The sequence below is a fragment of the Ahaetulla prasina genome, chromosome 10 (assembly GCF_028640845.1).
Source record: "Ahaetulla prasina isolate Xishuangbanna chromosome 10, ASM2864084v1, whole genome shotgun sequence".
Classification (NCBI taxonomy): Eukaryota; Metazoa; Chordata; class Lepidosauria; order Squamata; family Colubridae; genus Ahaetulla; species Ahaetulla prasina.
Genome location: NC_080548.1, coordinates 15,648,343 through 15,664,668, shown reverse-complemented (window position 1 = coordinate 15,664,668; position 16,326 = coordinate 15,648,343). Strand labels below are relative to the sequence as shown.

Here is a 16,326-nt window from a genome sequence, read left to right as displayed (position 1 = left end):
ATGTCACTTACATAATTACACCAGACATCCTGATGTACTAATCATTTGCACAATCATTGTTTTTTATGGACATTACTGATGGGGATGGCGACTTCAGTGACACTCCCAGATTTCTAACATACGCATCATGTGGACTATGGTTGTTGGCCAAGCTATTTGGTGAGAAAGTCTGCTGTGATTTCTTGAGTCCATTATGAATCAGTGGATGTGAGCACAATGGTATCCTGATTTGCTTTCACTTCCAACTGAATAAGTCACAGAAGGCAGGGATGATCTCATTTGCCCCATTGCATCCCAAGTTGTGTGGGCAGCAGTACTGATGCCGTTCTCTGTTCTAGAAAAACTCTTAACGGCATAACCTGTTAAGGGCTGATTTTCCTAAAGATGAGAGTCTCCACCCGACATACAATGCCTCCCAAAAGATTTGGTTAAGACCTGTGTCTTTGCATCCTTTCCACATTCACTCAAGGAAAGAAGGCGACAACATGAAAAGAATCGGGAAATAGATGAGAAAGGAAGTTCCTGTGGATTCTTTTAGGATTTAATGACAAAGAAAGGAATAAAAAGAACTGTGCAGTGGAGGTCACAGCAGCAATAAGGAAAGAGGCAGCTTTATCTCAAATCTTTGACCAGTTCATGATCATATTGGTACTGTATAGCTTTGTTGAAGCTTGGTCTCCACCGGTTAGGAATTGTTTTTTTTCCCAGCAAACACCCCACTCCTTACCCCTAGGAACTTAGCTATTTTTGGGGAAAGGGAAAGTTAAGTTTTCCAAAAGCAGCCACATCAGATAATTTTACTTGCTCGTGTTATATAAGCCGCCAAGCTTCGTGCGGTAGCTTTCCACCATTACAGTCTTCTCTTGGGTTTCTTCTGTGTGCAGACAGATGGGAAGTGTGAAGTACCAACCAGAGTGAGGCTCTCTGACCAATACCACCTTTCTTGTACTTCCCTAAACCAGGTTCACTGAGCATCCGTGTATTTAGCGACCTTCTCACGGCCTGTGTTTTTGATGCATGTACACGTCTGCCAGCTGTTGGGGGGGGGTGCTGAATTACAGACTCGTGGCACGGCAGGCAAGCTGAGTTTCGGAGACACGAGATCGCAGCACTGAACATCATTCCATAATCCCTGCCCTAGTTTACGTTTTATTGAGTTTTCAACAACCTCTCTGCAAAACACACTCATGTAGGCAATGCTTCCCACCATCCAGCCACACTGGACGAAGGGATGGGTCACCAGTTGTACACACTGCTCACAGACAATGTGGAAAAGAAGCCCAGCTTTTTGCTGGGAGGGCAAAAAACTCAACAGGCCACATTACCATGCTGCTTAATAGTAGAACAGGGGAAGGAAGAAACTGTAGCAGCAGTCAAAAAAACCCAGTCACTTCTGCCCTCGCTGGCGTATCCCATTCTGTGCATAGTGTGAAACAGTGCAGTCCTTCCAAGTTCAAATGGAGCAAACTAGATTTCCCTTCAAACGAAACGAAACAAAAACTGAAAACAAAACAAAACAAAAAAAAAAGGAAGGAGAGGCCATTCAGCTTTAGCTGGTCCGGCAGTGGACCTGATTCTCAGAGCTGTCTTCATCATCCGAGCCTCCAGACCCACCACCAGTCATTCCTGTGATCCGGTAGCCCATGTTCATCAACATCACCTCCAAGGGATCGGCATTCATTCGCCTCTGATTGGCTTGGGAAGCGCCTTCCATATCTTCTACCACTCGCCCGTTCAGTGCTTCGCTCTGTGAAACAAAACGGAAAGACCAAAGCCCCTCAAGTTGACTATTTGATGGTTTCACTCAAAAGTACCTTTCTACCAGGGGTGAAATACTCCCGGTTCGGACCGGATCACCCGATCCAGTAGCGATGGCGGCGGGTGGTTCAGAGAACCAGTAACAAAAATCCCTGCCCCCCCTTCTCCCTGCATGCCCAGCTGAGTTGCGTGTTCATCAGAGATTTTTTTTACTTTTAAAAGCATTTTTACTTAGGCCGAAAAAATGCTTTTAAAAGTGAAAAAACAAAGCCTCTGATGATCGTGCAGCTCAGCTGGGATCCTCAAAACCTTTTCAAAGCATTTTTTAAACAACTTCTTTGGTCGAAGAGGCTGTAAAAAAAAAAAGTTTTTAAAAGGCTCCTCTGGCAATCCCAGCTGAGTTGCCTGATCATCACAGGCTTTTACAAGCATTTTTTTACACTTTGGCTGAAGAGGTTGTAGAAAAAATGCTTTTAAATGTTAAAAAAAAAAGTTGGCCATGCCCACCCAGTCACATTACCCCACCACCACCAAGCCATGTCCACAGAACCTGTAGTAACAAATTTTACATTTCACCCCTGCTTTCTACACACCGTTCAGATAGCAAAACTACAGTACCATAGGAGAAGCCTTCAAGGCAAAAAGTGGATTGTTTGACTTGGCAGTGTAGCATTGCATGGTCATGGTTTAGAATTAAATTATAAGGAAATCCAGAAACAGCTAAAGGAAATATTTATTTACCCGACATACGGTTATATTCAGGAGTTTGTTGCCATCAGAGGTGGTTATAGCCACTGATTTGGCAGTTTAAAAAGAGCCTGAGTAAAGCTATAGAGGGTCAGGGCTAGCCATGATCTAGCCATGGTTCTGACGTTTCCGAATATATTTAGTTGGCCGCTGTAGAAACTAGAATGTTGGTCTGATCTAGTAAATCTATTTTTACATTCTTGTGGTGTATGGATTTGCACATCTAGCTAAGGCTAATGGTGGTTATTGTCAAGCCCGAATTTGACATATGTGTAGCCATTTTATTTAGTTCTCTATTATACTCATTTATTCTTTTTCTTTCTCTTTACTATGTAAGGTGGGTTTTCGGGCTCGCCACATTCTTAAGGTGAGGGAAAGGAGCGAATAGATAGTGAGGATTGTTTTGGCTAGGTGACTTTCAGCCTACTAAATCCTTGCTTGTTTCAGTAGGGCACGTCAACCTAACAGTACAGTTAGATAACGCTTCTCTCTGCCAGATGGGTAGGCAGGATTTATGCACACTAGGCCTGTTATCCTCGAGCACGGAAATATCATTTAGAAATCCTTCAGGTAGTGGCTTTTAGTTCAAGATGCCATAAAGCAGGGTTCCCCAAACTTGGCAGCTTTAAGACTCAAGGACTTTAACTCCCAGAATTCTCCAGCCAGCTATGCTTTAAAGCAGTGGTTCTCAACCTTTATAGTGCTACAATTCCCCACGATGTGGCAACCCCAACCGTAAAATTATTTTTTTTAGGCAGCGATCTCAGCGCGCCTCAGCAGCCGCAGAAGGGGGAAAAAAGTGGCAAACTGTTTTTTTGAATTTATTGCGCCTGAAGCCGTATTGGCTAACGATCTGAACTGCTTGCGATTGCCTTGAGGACGGAGGCATTAAAGCGGAGACTCCTCCCCTATTAAGTTTATCGCACCTGAAGCCAGATTAGGCTAGCGATTGGGAGTGATTGCAGCTGGCTTGAGAGGGAGACATCAGAGCAAAGATTTCTCTTTTTTAATTCATCGCGCCTGAAGCCGAATTCACGATTCTTTGACTCGCAAGTATACTTCCCATATTTCCGATGGTCTTAGGCAACTCCTGGCAAATCGTCATTCGACCCCCAACGGGGTCGCGACCCACAGGTTGAGAACCGCTGCTTTAAAGGTTATTTCTGTGCCAATACATGCTAAGGGACTTGATGCTTTTTGAGCCTGATGAGGAAAACACCTCCCTGCCCCCACGTCACTAAAGAATCAACATTAAAGCATAATCGCCCTACCAGGAACAAAAATCTGTTTGCTTAAATTAAAAAAATATATAAAATAACATTGTAATACCTGAAAGAAAGTTTATTACACTGCTAGGCGTGTGTATGAGATATTCACTGGGTTGAATATTTTATACACAGATCCAATATTGCCCACAAAGCCCAAACTATTCTGATTAGCAAGGTTTGGTTTAATGGAGAATATTTGTAGCTCAGGGTTGACATGAAGGGTCCTTGGTGCTCTCTGAGCTTGCTTGTTTTCTCGCAGACGTTTCATTACCCAAATAACATCAATCAGTGCTAGTCAGGGGTTGGACATAAGAAAGGCTGAGCGCCAAAGAATTGAAGCCTTTGAACTCTGGTGCTGGAGAAGACTCCTGCGAGTCCCTTGGACTGCTAGGCGAACAAACAAGTCAGTTCTAGAGGAGATCAACTCTGACTGCTCTTTAGAAGGCCAGATCCTGAAGGTGAAACTGAAATACTTTGGCCACCTAATGAGAAGGAAGGACTCACTGGAGAAGAGCCGAATGCTGGGAAAGATTGAGGGCAAAAGAAGACGGGGACGACAGAGAACGAGGTGGCTGGATGGAGTCACTGAAGCAGTTGGTGTGAGCTTAAATGGACTGCAGAGGATGGTAGAGGACAGGAAGGCCTGGAGGAACGTTGTCCATGGGGTCGCGATGGGTCGGACACGACTTCGCAACTAACAACAACAACAAAGTCAGAGGTGCGCTTCAAAAATTTTAGCAAGGGGTTCTCTGCCTGGTTGCTGAGTCGGCCTCCTGCACCATGGCGGGGGGGGACGGACGTTTTTGTTCTCTCTGGGCTCCAAAGGCTTTCCTTGAGCCTCTGGGAGGGCAAAAATGGCCTCCCCGGGCTCTGGAGGCTGGAAACGGACCCGTTTCTGGCCTTCCTGAACTTCCGGTAAGCCTGTTTTTCATCCTCCCTGAGCTTCTCTGCATGTCCTGCACTTCCCTGCTTCCAAAACGGGCCATGTGGGGACTCCTGGGAGGGGAAAGGAGGGGAGGGATGGGCGGGGCCAGCCAAGAATGGGATTTGGGGGTTCTCCAAATTGCACAGAACTAGAGGGTCTCCCGAACCTCTGCGAACCTCCAGCAGCCCACCCCTGGTGCTAGTAAGGAATGCAGTTTATATTCTGGTGGCTTGCCCTGTCTAGTGTTGGTGGGGGCAATCAGCACCCAGATCAGCACAGATTAACTCCAAGGTTAAAATCAGATTAGACCAACAATCATCAGCTTTGCTGGCTGAGGAATTCTGGGAGTTGAAGTCCACAAGTCTTAAAGTTGCCAAGTTTGGACACCCTGATGTAAACAATACCCCAATCAAGGAGCTGCCAAAGAGCCAACAGTAAACAGCCCAACCAAAGAATCTCTTTAAGACCACCCCCACCAACACTTACCTAACAAGCAAGCTCAGAGAGCAATAAGGACCCCTCAAGATTTGATCTATCAGAGTTATATTAAGATACTTATGACTAGTCAAGCAACTCTTGCTTTAAGAGATTCTTCACAATGATAGCCCATCCTTCCACCAATTAGGATCCAGAAATCAGGAACAAACCACCAAGCCCAGGAAAAATCCCAAATGCCAACCAGCAACACCACTCTATGAAGCAGTTATTACAGGCAGTCCTTGATTAAAGACTGCTTTTATGACTGTTTGAAGTTTTGATGGCCATGGAATGGGTGCGTTAAGGCCAATAAAGAACTTCCAGTCATTGTAAATGGCCACACTGGCCGCCCAGTCATGTAATGACATGTCTGGCAGATCAGTTTTATGACATGTTCTGGAATTCCATGATCATGTGATCATGACTTTTGTTGGCTTTTGCCATTTTTTACTGATTTCTTGGGGTGCGGGGGAGAGAAACTCATTCATTTGCTTAACAACCATGGTGTTCATTTAACAACCACCATGAAAATAGCCAGAAATTTACTTCTGGTCATGTGGGTGCCTCAACTTACGATCATAACTATAATTTATGTTTATAAATTATGTAAGTTGTATAACTTATGATCAACACCATAATTCCAGGCTCCATTATGGTCATAAGTCGATTCCCTGTAAAACCATTAAGATAAATAAATATTTAAGATATTTCTGAAAGTTTGATTCTATTTCCATGGGGGAAAATGGGGCATTTCAGAGCCCTGCCATTATAGCTACCCATAAGCCTTTTCCCTTATTGAGGAAGTTTCCTCAACTTGGTCAGAAGTCGAAAGTTTTCTCCGTTGCAGAATAGCACTAATCCCGATCCAAAAGGACCACAGATTCCAACCCAGGTAGAACCCCCTGCCCTTGATCTTACTTCTGGCCTGGGATTCCAAAGCCGTACCACTGGATCGATGCCACTGGTGGCCAGGAAGCAGTAGCTCGGGTGGGGCTGGAGGCAGTTCACGATCGACTCGTCACCCTGAAGCACTCGCACCAGATTAGTTGTTTCTTTCTCCCAGATAAAGAAGGAACCATCATCGGAGCCACTAATGATGTACTGCGCATTGCTAGGAGGCAATCAAAAATAGCATGTTTAGTGGTTGGATGCACGAAAAGTTTCCTTCTCCCTCAAACATGACACCGAGTAGTACTAATTAACCAACATTTAGACTTATATACTGCTTCATATAGTGCTTTACAGCCCTCTCTTAAGCAGTTTACAGAGTCAGCATATTGCCCCTAACAATCTGGGTCTCATTTTACTGACCTGAGAAGGATGGAAGGCTGAATCAACCTTGAGCCAGTCAGGATCGAACTCCTGGCAGTCGGCAGAATTAGCCTGCAATACTGCATTCTAACCACTGCGCCATCACGGCTCTTGACCAGTAATTTGGGCTGAGTGAAAAAAGGACTGGTCCAAAATCCTCCAATAAACTAGTCTAGGAATTTAACCAAGTACAGGTAATCCTCAATTTAGGGCCACAATTTATGTTGCTCAGCGAGACATTTGTTAAGTGAGTTTTGTCCCATTTTACTACTTTTCCTTGCCGCAGTTGTTAAGTGAATCACTGCGGTTGTTGACTTAGTAACAATGGTTGTTAAGTGAATCTGGCTTCCCCGTTGACTTTGTTTGTCAGAAGGTCACAAAAGGGGAACACATGACCTAGGGACATAGTAACCATCCTAAATATGAACCAGTTTCCAAACATCTGAATTTTAATCAGGTGACCACGAGAATGATTCAACCGTCTTAAGTGTGAAAAACAGTCTTAAGTCACTTTTTACAGTGCCATTGTAACTTTGGACGGTCACTAAACGAACTGCTGTAAGTTCAAAGACCAGCTATATTTCTCAATCTCGGTCGCTTGAAGATGTCTGGACTTTAACTCCTGGAATTCCCCAGTCAGCCAAGCTGGGGCTGGGGAATTCTGGGAGTTGAAGTCCACACATCTTCAAGTGGCTGAGGTTGAGAAATGCTGCCTTATAATTACCGTATATACTCGAATATAAGCCGATCCGAGTATAAGCCGAGGTCCCCAATTTTACCCCAAAAACTGGGGTAAACTGGGGACTCGAGTATAAGCCGAGGGTGGGAAATGAGGCAGCTACCGGTCGGGGAAACCCTCCCTCCCTCAGCTGAGAAGGCTGGCGGCTCCCCCGCCCCGCCCTCTCACTGCACCGGCAGGGCTTCCCCGCGCCGTCCGGTAAAATGTGAAAAAAAGAAAAAAAAAAAAACTCGAGTATAAGCCGTATATACTCGAGTATAAGCCGAGGGGCTTTAAAAAAAAAAACTCGAGTATAAGCCGTATAGACCCGAGTATAAGCCGAGGGGACGTTTTTCAGCACAAAAAACGTGCTGAAAAACTCGGCTTATACTCGAGTATATACGGTAACTATTGCATCACTTCGGCCAAGTGAAAAGCCCCCAGAAGATGTGAAGATGGCTGCCGTGTGACAGCCTTTTTAGTAAGCTCCTTATCCGCCTCTTATGGCTACCGTATTTTTCGGAGTATAAGACACACTTTTTCCCCCTAAAAGAGGGTGAAAATTTGGGTGTGTCTTACCGAATGTAGCCCCGTCCACCCGCTAGCCTCCCCCCATTGGCCTCTGCCTCCCAGCAATTTGCTTCCTTGCAGCAAACAGCCTGTTTCAGTTTCAGCTTCAGCACAACCTGATTAACATAAGCAGCTGATTGTCAGATGGATCGGCCTCCTGACCATCAGCTGTTTCAGGCTGCAGGGATTGCCATTGCCTATTGCCTCCTCTGCGCGCCTCATTTTCGGCCTCCACTGTTCGTTGTTTGCTGCAAGGAGGCAAATTGCTGGGAGGTAGAGGCAGATATTTTCCCCTTGTGCTAATCAGGCTATGCTGAAACTGAAACAAGCTGTTTGCTGCAAGGAGGCAAACTGCTGGGAGGCAGAGGAAGATTTTTTCCCCCTTGTTTTCTTCCCCCCAAAAGGTAGGTGCGTCTTATAGTCCAGAGTGTCTTATGCTTGGAAAAATACAGTATTTTTATATTACTGCAAGATAAGTTTATTTTTATTTAATATTATCTATAAATTAGTTAATTTAGATTTTTTTTTTAATTAGGAACAGTGATTTTAGGTTTTTAGATTTAGGATTACATAGGATTTAGGTTTTAAATTACGAGTTCCGGAACTTACCAGCATTTGCCGATGCTGTGGGCGTATGTTTTTTAAAAAAGCCCCCAGAAGGAATTTGTGGAGATAGCAGCACACCACAAAAAACACCCCCTACCTTTGGCCTTGAGAGGAGGCTCCCTACCTGCCAAAGAAGTTCGCCTCTTTGATGTCTGTGGTGGTGTTGCAATGACCGCAGTATCTGAATTTATAGTCGTAGCTGCGCTCCCTCAGCACCATTTCGTCCTCCGATATTGAGTCCTTGTGGCCAGTTGCTCGGAGCCAGATGGGGCCACTCCCTTTCTTGTCTTCCCCTGGAGAAAATGAAACTGCTAAGTTATTGTTCCCCAATACTTCACCACTATGTTGGAAATATAAACAACAAAAGGGAACGTATTATCTATCATATGTGGTGGTTCTGTCATAAAGCGAAACAATATTGGCAAAAAAATTAAATTACAAATAAAAGAAATTATAAATCAACATATAGAAATGAGGCCAGAAACATTTTTACTGGGAATAATTCCAGGGTCATATGAAAAAGAAATACGGTATTTAATGATCCACATAGTTACAGCAGCACAAATAGTCTACGCCAGTGGTAGTCAACTTGGTCCCTACCGCCCACTAGTGGGCATTCCAGCTTTCATGGTGGGCGGTAGGGGTTTTGTCCGATACTGAAGCACTTCCTTTTTTTAAATTTAATTGACTTTTTAAAAAAATTTCATAGCATTATTTAAAAACATTTTCATTAGGTTTTCATAAAATTCTGAAAATATACTATTTGTATCGCCCGCACATAAGTTTAGTTCACGTTACGTAAGTGAAACTTAATGGCGCTATCGTGTGACCGCAAACAAAAGAGCCTCATCCCAGAATAGCTCGTGCATCTCCCCCCACACCACCCAGTTGTAACAGACAAGCAGAGCTGGTAGCCGGCGCCCCCCACCCCCAAACCCAATCCACGATGCGCGAAAGGCATGCGCAGATGACAATACACGGTGCACTACTGTGGACCGATGGGCGGTTAGAAAATTTTACTACTAACAGAGATACAAAAGTGGGCGGTAGGTATAAAAAGGTTGACTACGCCTGGTCTACGCACAGAACTGGAAAAATAACAATATACCATCTGAAGACAATGTAATTAGAAAAATCATGGAATGTGCGGAAATGGATAAGCTTATGAAGGAGATACAAGAAAAAGAGGAAACAGAATATTATCTAGTCTGGGAGAGATGGTATAAATGGTTGGAGGAAAAGGGGAAAAAAAATAAAAGGACAAGGAAAGATTAAATAATGGCTAAATTAGGAGTAAAAATAGAAGAACAAATAGGAAGAAACAAAAAATGTGGAAAGGAAATTGGGTACACATGTATATCTAAGTATATATATATATATGAATAAAATAATTAGAATAATAGAATATATTATAGTGATATATATATGATATATTAGAAATATAAAAGATACATTAGGATAAGAGAGAGAAAATGTATAAGTATTGATCACTGACGCGAAACTGTTGAAAAGATGAAAGTGTTAATATTTCTTTTTTTTTTTTTAAAAGATCTGTTTAATAAAAATTATTTTTAAAAAATTGCTAAGTTATATTTCTTTTTGGAACGTTGGGGAGATGCCAATGATGTGAGTAGCAGGAAAGTGAGATGTGAGGTATTTTTTTTAAAAAATAAGTAACAGCTGGAGAGACCTGTGAATAGCAATAGCACTTATATACCACTTCACAGTGCTTTTACAGCCCTCTCTAAATCAGGGATGTCAAACACAAGGCTTGTGGGTCGGATGTGGCCGGATCTAGCCACAGGGCCATCCTGGAAAATGTAAGGGGACGGCCCACGTCGCGTCAGCCCAGTCTACCCAGTGCAAAGAAGAAACATGCCAGTAGTTTGGGGAGTGGCATCTAGCTGGCCACGCCCACCCAGATGGCCACACCGTGAGTGGCGTCAAGATGGCCACACCCACCCAGTTGGCCACACCCACCCAGTTGACCATGTCCGGCCAGCTGGCCGAGGTCAACCACAACCCTGACGCAGCCCTCAATGAAATTGAGTTTGACACCCCTGCTCTAAGCAGTTTACAGATTCAGCCTATTGCCCCCAACAATCTGGGTCCTCATTTTACCAACTTCAGAAGGATGGAAGGCTGAGTCAACCTTGAGCCTGGTGAGATTCAAACTACCAAATTGTAGGCAGCCGGCAGTCAGCAGAAGGAGCCTGCAGTATTGCACTGTAACCACTGCGCCACCGCAGCTCAGAGAAATAGAACGAAGGTGGTAAAAGAAAGCAAAGGCAGTACAGGTAGTCCTTGACTTACGACCACAATTTTGGAGCCCAAAATTTCTGTTGTTAAGCGAGGCATTTGTGAAGTGGCCCATTTTACGACCTTTCCTGCCTCCGTTGTGATGTGAATCATTGCAGTTTATAAAGTTAGTCGCCCGGTTGTTAAGTGAATGTGGCTTCCCCATTGACTTTGCTTGGCAGAAGGTCGCAAAAGAGGATCACATGACTCTGGGACACGGTAATGGTCATAAACACGAACCAATTGCCAAATATCTGAATTTTGATCACATGACCACAGGGATGCTGCACAGGTGGCAACGGTGAAAAATGGGCATAGGTCATTTGAACGGTCACTAAACGAAGTGCTTTAAGTCGAGTATTACCTCCAATGGTTCCGAGTAATGTTCCCAACCAATTCAAGACTCTGAGGCCTTGGCTTCCTCAAAATTCCTGTCTATCATGTCATATCAGCACAGTCAAAGGTGAAACCAACACTGAATAATTCCTGTGTTTTTGGTATAATCCTAAAGAACAAACACTGTCCACCCCCCTTGTGTCACATTTCACGATAGCCAACCAAAGCAGGTGATAAACTTCTCAGCACTCCCTCCTGCCGTTGCTAGGACTCATTGATTTGGCCTTGGTTCTCAGGAGCCTTATCATTGTTATGTCTGGCACATTGGAGGAAAACATTGTACATTCCATAAGTCTCCCTCCTCCCCCAAGTATAACAACTAAGAAACAAAGCAATAAAAGCTGAAGATAGAGTCATTGTACCAGTAAATCATAGATGCAACCCCAAAGCAACTGGAGCACCACTTGAATACCATCAGCATTGGCAAATTCACCATCAGTCAATTGCAAAAGGCAGCTTTACTCAGCTTACATCCTGCGATGATACTTCTAATACCATGAAACACAACATCTGCCTATTCCAGGTCCTTGGAAAAGACAGGTGGATAAAAATGCCAAATCCGGTATTAACATCTGGCTGGTTGTGTGTGATGATCCATAATAATTTGATTTCACAGGGAGAATTTTCTATACAATCCTCTCTTCCCCAACTAATTTTGCAGATATGGAATCAAAATTGTAATATAGCCACTTCACTAAAGCCATACAGTGAATTCAAGGCTGAGAAGGAGTGTGAATTTAGGACTTTCTGATCCAATCTATCACTATTCTCATCAGCTTCTTTTCCAAAGCTACACAGTAGTCTAGGCTCATGGCACTAAATGATCGAACTGTTTTTCTTCTGATTTTTTCCCCTTCAGATTTAAATAGCTGATCCCCACCCACTAATGCAGCCCTCTAGATCAGGGGTCTCCAACCTTGGCAACTTTAAAGACTTGTGGACTTCAACTCCCAGAAATCGGTTTCTTAGTCACAGCATTTTTAAAAAAAAAGATGTGTGGAGTTATTCCTTTTACAGGGCTTATTTTGCCCCTCCTAAAATGTTAAAAGCTAACACCACAAAGTACACATACTATTGGTGTCTCGTAAAAAATCTGTCCCTTTAAGAACAAAGAATGTTTTTCACACTTAGGGCAGGAGTGCAAGGTGTTGTCTTTTTAAAGTCCTCACCGTTATCACTTTTGGAGAAAAGGGCAGCATTGATGTCCCGGTCCAGGGCATCGCAAGCGCTGCTGTGGGCTTGCTCGGGAAACTTTCCTTTGAAATCATCCAGACACTCCAGGGCTTCTGCTACATACTTCAGCTCAAAGAGGCAGCGGGCCAGGCGGAAGTGAGCCTTCAAGTGGCAAGGGTTCAGGGAGATGGCCCTTAGGCAGTCTCGGAGCGCATCATAGTGATCTCCGTCCCTGCAAAAAATTGAGTTGATCCTTTTATTCTCTCACCAACACCAACACCAACACCCAAATACATATCTGGAAAGTGTTGTAGGAAGGGGCCTCCGATTTATCCAGTTCAGCCTCTGTCTATCTCAGGGGTCTGCAAACGTGGCTCTTGTGGACTTCAACTCCCAGAGTTTTGAAGTCCACAAGTCTTAAAAGAGCCAAGTTTGCAGACCCCTGGTCTATCTGATTAACAGGGGAAGGAAAGGAGGCCCTGTGGAATTTACTCCGCGAGTGTATTCTTCAAAAGAAAAAAGGTCTTGTGCAGTCACGACATAAGCCTAAGTCAAATCAGGCTTGTCAGATGTTACATTGTAGGAAGTTAGCACCCACCTAGGAAAATGAGATAATTTAGGAAATATTAAAAGGGCAGAATATTTCCCCTAAAAGGGAGCCAGAAACTCAGTCCCCCCACCACCACCTTTGTCAATGGGCCATTAAGGCCTGGGCAGTCTATTCTACATAAAAAAAGATCTACCTCCTTCAGGCAGAGCCATTTAATTGCCCTTCATTGCATCACCCAGCAAGATTCAACCACGCTTAACACACAGAGACCTAAAAAGCTAGCTACGACCTCTGACAGCAACCAATCAGGATACTCTTCCTGTGCCCCAGGAAGTTCAAAGCCAGAGAGGGTATAAAACCCAGGGACTCACAGCACCTCTTCCCCTTTTTTGCCCAGGATCTCAAGCCATATGATCCTGTTCATCAATAAACTTTCTTTCCAAGCAACTTCCATGAATACAGTGTGTTTTTCCCCACTTGGAACTGAACCCAGATGAATGTTTCTTCCAACAACATCTTTTCTATCCTGCTCTATGGAGCGGAGAGTTGGTCTCTGACAGAAAGCCACTTGAAGAGACTAGAAGCATTTGAAATGTGGATTTACAGGCGGCTGTTACATATACGGTAAGTTGGGTTGACAAAATCAGCCGCCTGGGAAAGCCAAGGGAAATCATTAAAAACCATAAAAAAGAAAAAGTTAAAATATTTTGGACATGTAATGCGACACCCGGAAAAACACAGCATATTTCATGGATATGGCACAGGAAGAAGAAGTCACTGCTGACTCTAGGGGGCGACACTCATCTCTGTTTCAAGGCCATTGAGCCAGCGCTGTCCGAAGACATTTCTGCAGTCATATGGCCAGCATGACATTTCCTCCCCACTGAAGTGGTACCTATTTATCTACTCACAATTGCATGCTTTCAAACTGCTAGGTGAGCAGGAGCTAGGCGAAGATGGTGCTCACTCCATCATGTAATACTCAGGTCTCAAACCCAGGCCATCAGCTTTTCAGCTGACAAGCGCAGCATCTTAATTGTTGAGCCATTGCGCCTTCCAATTATTAGAGACTGCTGAGTATTTCCAAATCCCATCTGGAAGACCCTATGGATTGACCTATGGATTCCCTATGCGCAAAGAATCACCAAGCGACATAGGATTCCACATTTCCCTCTAAACGGTATCTTGGTTTTATTTCTGTAATTATAAAAAAAACAAGGTAAACCGGATGAGATATAGTGGATGTCCAAATTCCTTCAGCAGAATTCTGAGTTGGGCGGATAGAAATCTTGTAGGAATGCAGAAATTAATCTTTCCAAAACACAATGAATCCCCGTCAAGCTCCTCTGACTGGAGAAGCAATCCAGAAAAGATTCCACAGACCTCTAAAATTGTACTGAGAGCCTCTTATGGAAAACGCACGGGATCTAGAACCTGGATGGAATAATTCTTGAAATTCAATGCAAGTCGGCCAGAGAAGTTGATTGCAGCCAGGCCTCCCAGGAAGGGAGGTGTCACTTACCACTTGCGTTTCATGTAAGCAGCTGCTCGGTTCCCATACAGCATGGCGTTGTTGGGGGCTTTCTGGACAGCTCTGCTGTAGAGCTGGATGGCTTGAGTCCACTGCTGGCAAGCAAAAGCCTCATTGGCCTGCAGCTTAATCTTCTCGAGATAGGGAGGTAACTCTACCTGTGGGCTGCAGAAACCAAGACTTGGTTGACGCGTCAGTCCAAACCATGTTGGGTTTAGCCATGGCTCACTTCCATCAACCATATCTGGCTGGATTGATAGAACACACTAAGCCAGATCAACCAATCAGCTTGCATATTTAAGTTCTAACAGACCTTGGGTAGAAAATGATGCTGTGATGTGTTTATGGCAGGGTCTCCAACTTTGGCAACTTTAAGACTTGTGGACTTCAACTCCTAGAGTTCCTCAGCCAGCAAAGCTGGCTGAGGAACTCTGGGAGTTGAAGTCCACAAGTCTTAAAGTTGCCAAGGTTGGAGACCCCTGGTTTAGGGAACATTTTTCCAGAGGGACATTTTTTTAAAAAAAGACAGGTATTTTCATCCCAGACCGTGGCTTTCTAACGTGGAGAGTATGCATGTACATGAAGAAAACTCAGTTTTTACAGTCCTCCCCCATCACAAAATAATAGGGTTATGCAACTGCTTCTTGTTGGATGAAACGATTTTTCCTCGTTCTGGCAACCAGCACAATTCCTAGCCAAGCAATCCCTGCACGAACATTTCATCTAGGCCAGGGGTTAGCAACAGTGGTGGGTTTCAAAAATTTTTTACTACCGGTTCTGTTGGTGTGGTTTTGTGGGCGTGGCATGGCTTGGTGGGCATGGCTTGGTGGGTGTGGCAGGGGAAGGTTACTGCAAAATCTCCATTCCCTCCCCAATCAAGGGGAAGGTTACTGCAAAATCTCCATTTCCTCACGATCAGCTGGGACTTGGGAGGCAGAGAATAGATGGGGTTGGGGCCAGTCAGAATTTTTACTACCGGTTCTCTGAACTACTCAAAATTTCCACTACCGGTTCTCCAGAACTGGTCAGAACCTGCTGAAACCCATCTCTGGTTGGCAACCTTAAACACTCATAAAGCTTCTTGGAACCATTTTCCACAGAAAAGAAAACACTGGGAGCCACAAAACTCTTCCCGTGCCTGACTATTTCCTGAGCGGCCACAAAACTAGAATATATAGTTGAATTAAAGATTCTGTTTTCTTCTGAAACTTTTCTTTTCTTGGACTTATCCATGGTTGGCCTACCGGGGGTCGAAAAGCTCAATAAATTGTGTGCCGGTGGGTGTCATACCTTGGCAGTTGGGACACATATTTTGAGCGACAGGGAGCCACAGCAGAGGAATGGAAGAGCCACATGTGGATCCAGGGTTGCTGAACCCTAATCTAGGCAAGGAGGAGGGGATGCCGCACTAGATACTGTGGGCAGAAAAGGAGGAGACCTTACCTGATGTGGGCTCGTCCCTCGGACAGCCGGAAACCGTTGCTGTGGAGATGGATGCCATTTGACACGCCATTGGCTGATGTTTTCCCATTCTGCACCTCTGAGGGTCACAAAATGAAGTGAGCTTCAATTTTTGTAGCTATGGCTGTAAACGTTGGAAGCTATGGCTGTAAACGTTTATTGGAATGGTTTATTTAAGATATTTTTATTGTATTCTTGTAAGCTATTCTGGGCACTTCAGGGAAGCAAAGCAATATAGAAATAAAATGATACCGTAGAATCATAAGGAGTGGAATAAGTCTGAACCAAGGGTAAATTGCAAGTGGCAGATAAGCATTCTTTTATACAGTGCAGTTTTTCAATTTTGGGGAAATTGGCAACCTGGGAGAAGACCCAGCACTACAAGCAAAAAAAAAAAAAAAAGCTTAATGAGCCTGACATCTAATACTTTAGGTTCGGAGATTGTAGATTGGGTAAGACTGGGTTAGACAATGGCTAAATTGACCAGCGAAGATAAATCTGTGTTATTGGAATCCAGCAACCTACCAATTGCACTTT

General features: G+C 44.1%; 1 protein-coding gene across 2 annotated transcripts in view; it reads right to left on the bottom strand.

The window, feature by feature from the left end:
- Positions 1-1,136: 1,136 nt before the first annotated feature.
- WDTC1 (WD and tetratricopeptide repeats 1) overlaps positions 1,137-16,326 on the bottom strand; it is a 36,790-nt gene continuing 21,600 nt past the window's right edge. Inside the window, exons 11-16 of one of the 2 annotated variants that reach the window (XM_058195761.1) lie at positions 15,772-15,868; positions 14,320-14,493; positions 12,244-12,479; positions 8,505-8,673; positions 6,094-6,286; positions 1,137-1,747 (exon numbers count right to left, since the gene is read on the bottom strand). In XM_058195761.1, coding sequence (XP_058051744.1) covers positions 1,550-1,747; positions 6,094-6,286; positions 8,505-8,673; positions 12,244-12,479; positions 14,320-14,493; positions 15,772-15,868 — 1,067 coding nt within the window. In that variant the 3' untranslated portion in view covers positions 1,137-1,549. The remainder of the gene's footprint in view (positions 1,748-6,093; positions 6,287-8,504; positions 8,674-12,243; positions 12,480-14,319; positions 14,494-15,771; positions 15,869-16,326) is intronic. The other variant, XM_058195762.1, reaches the window with a different exon arrangement.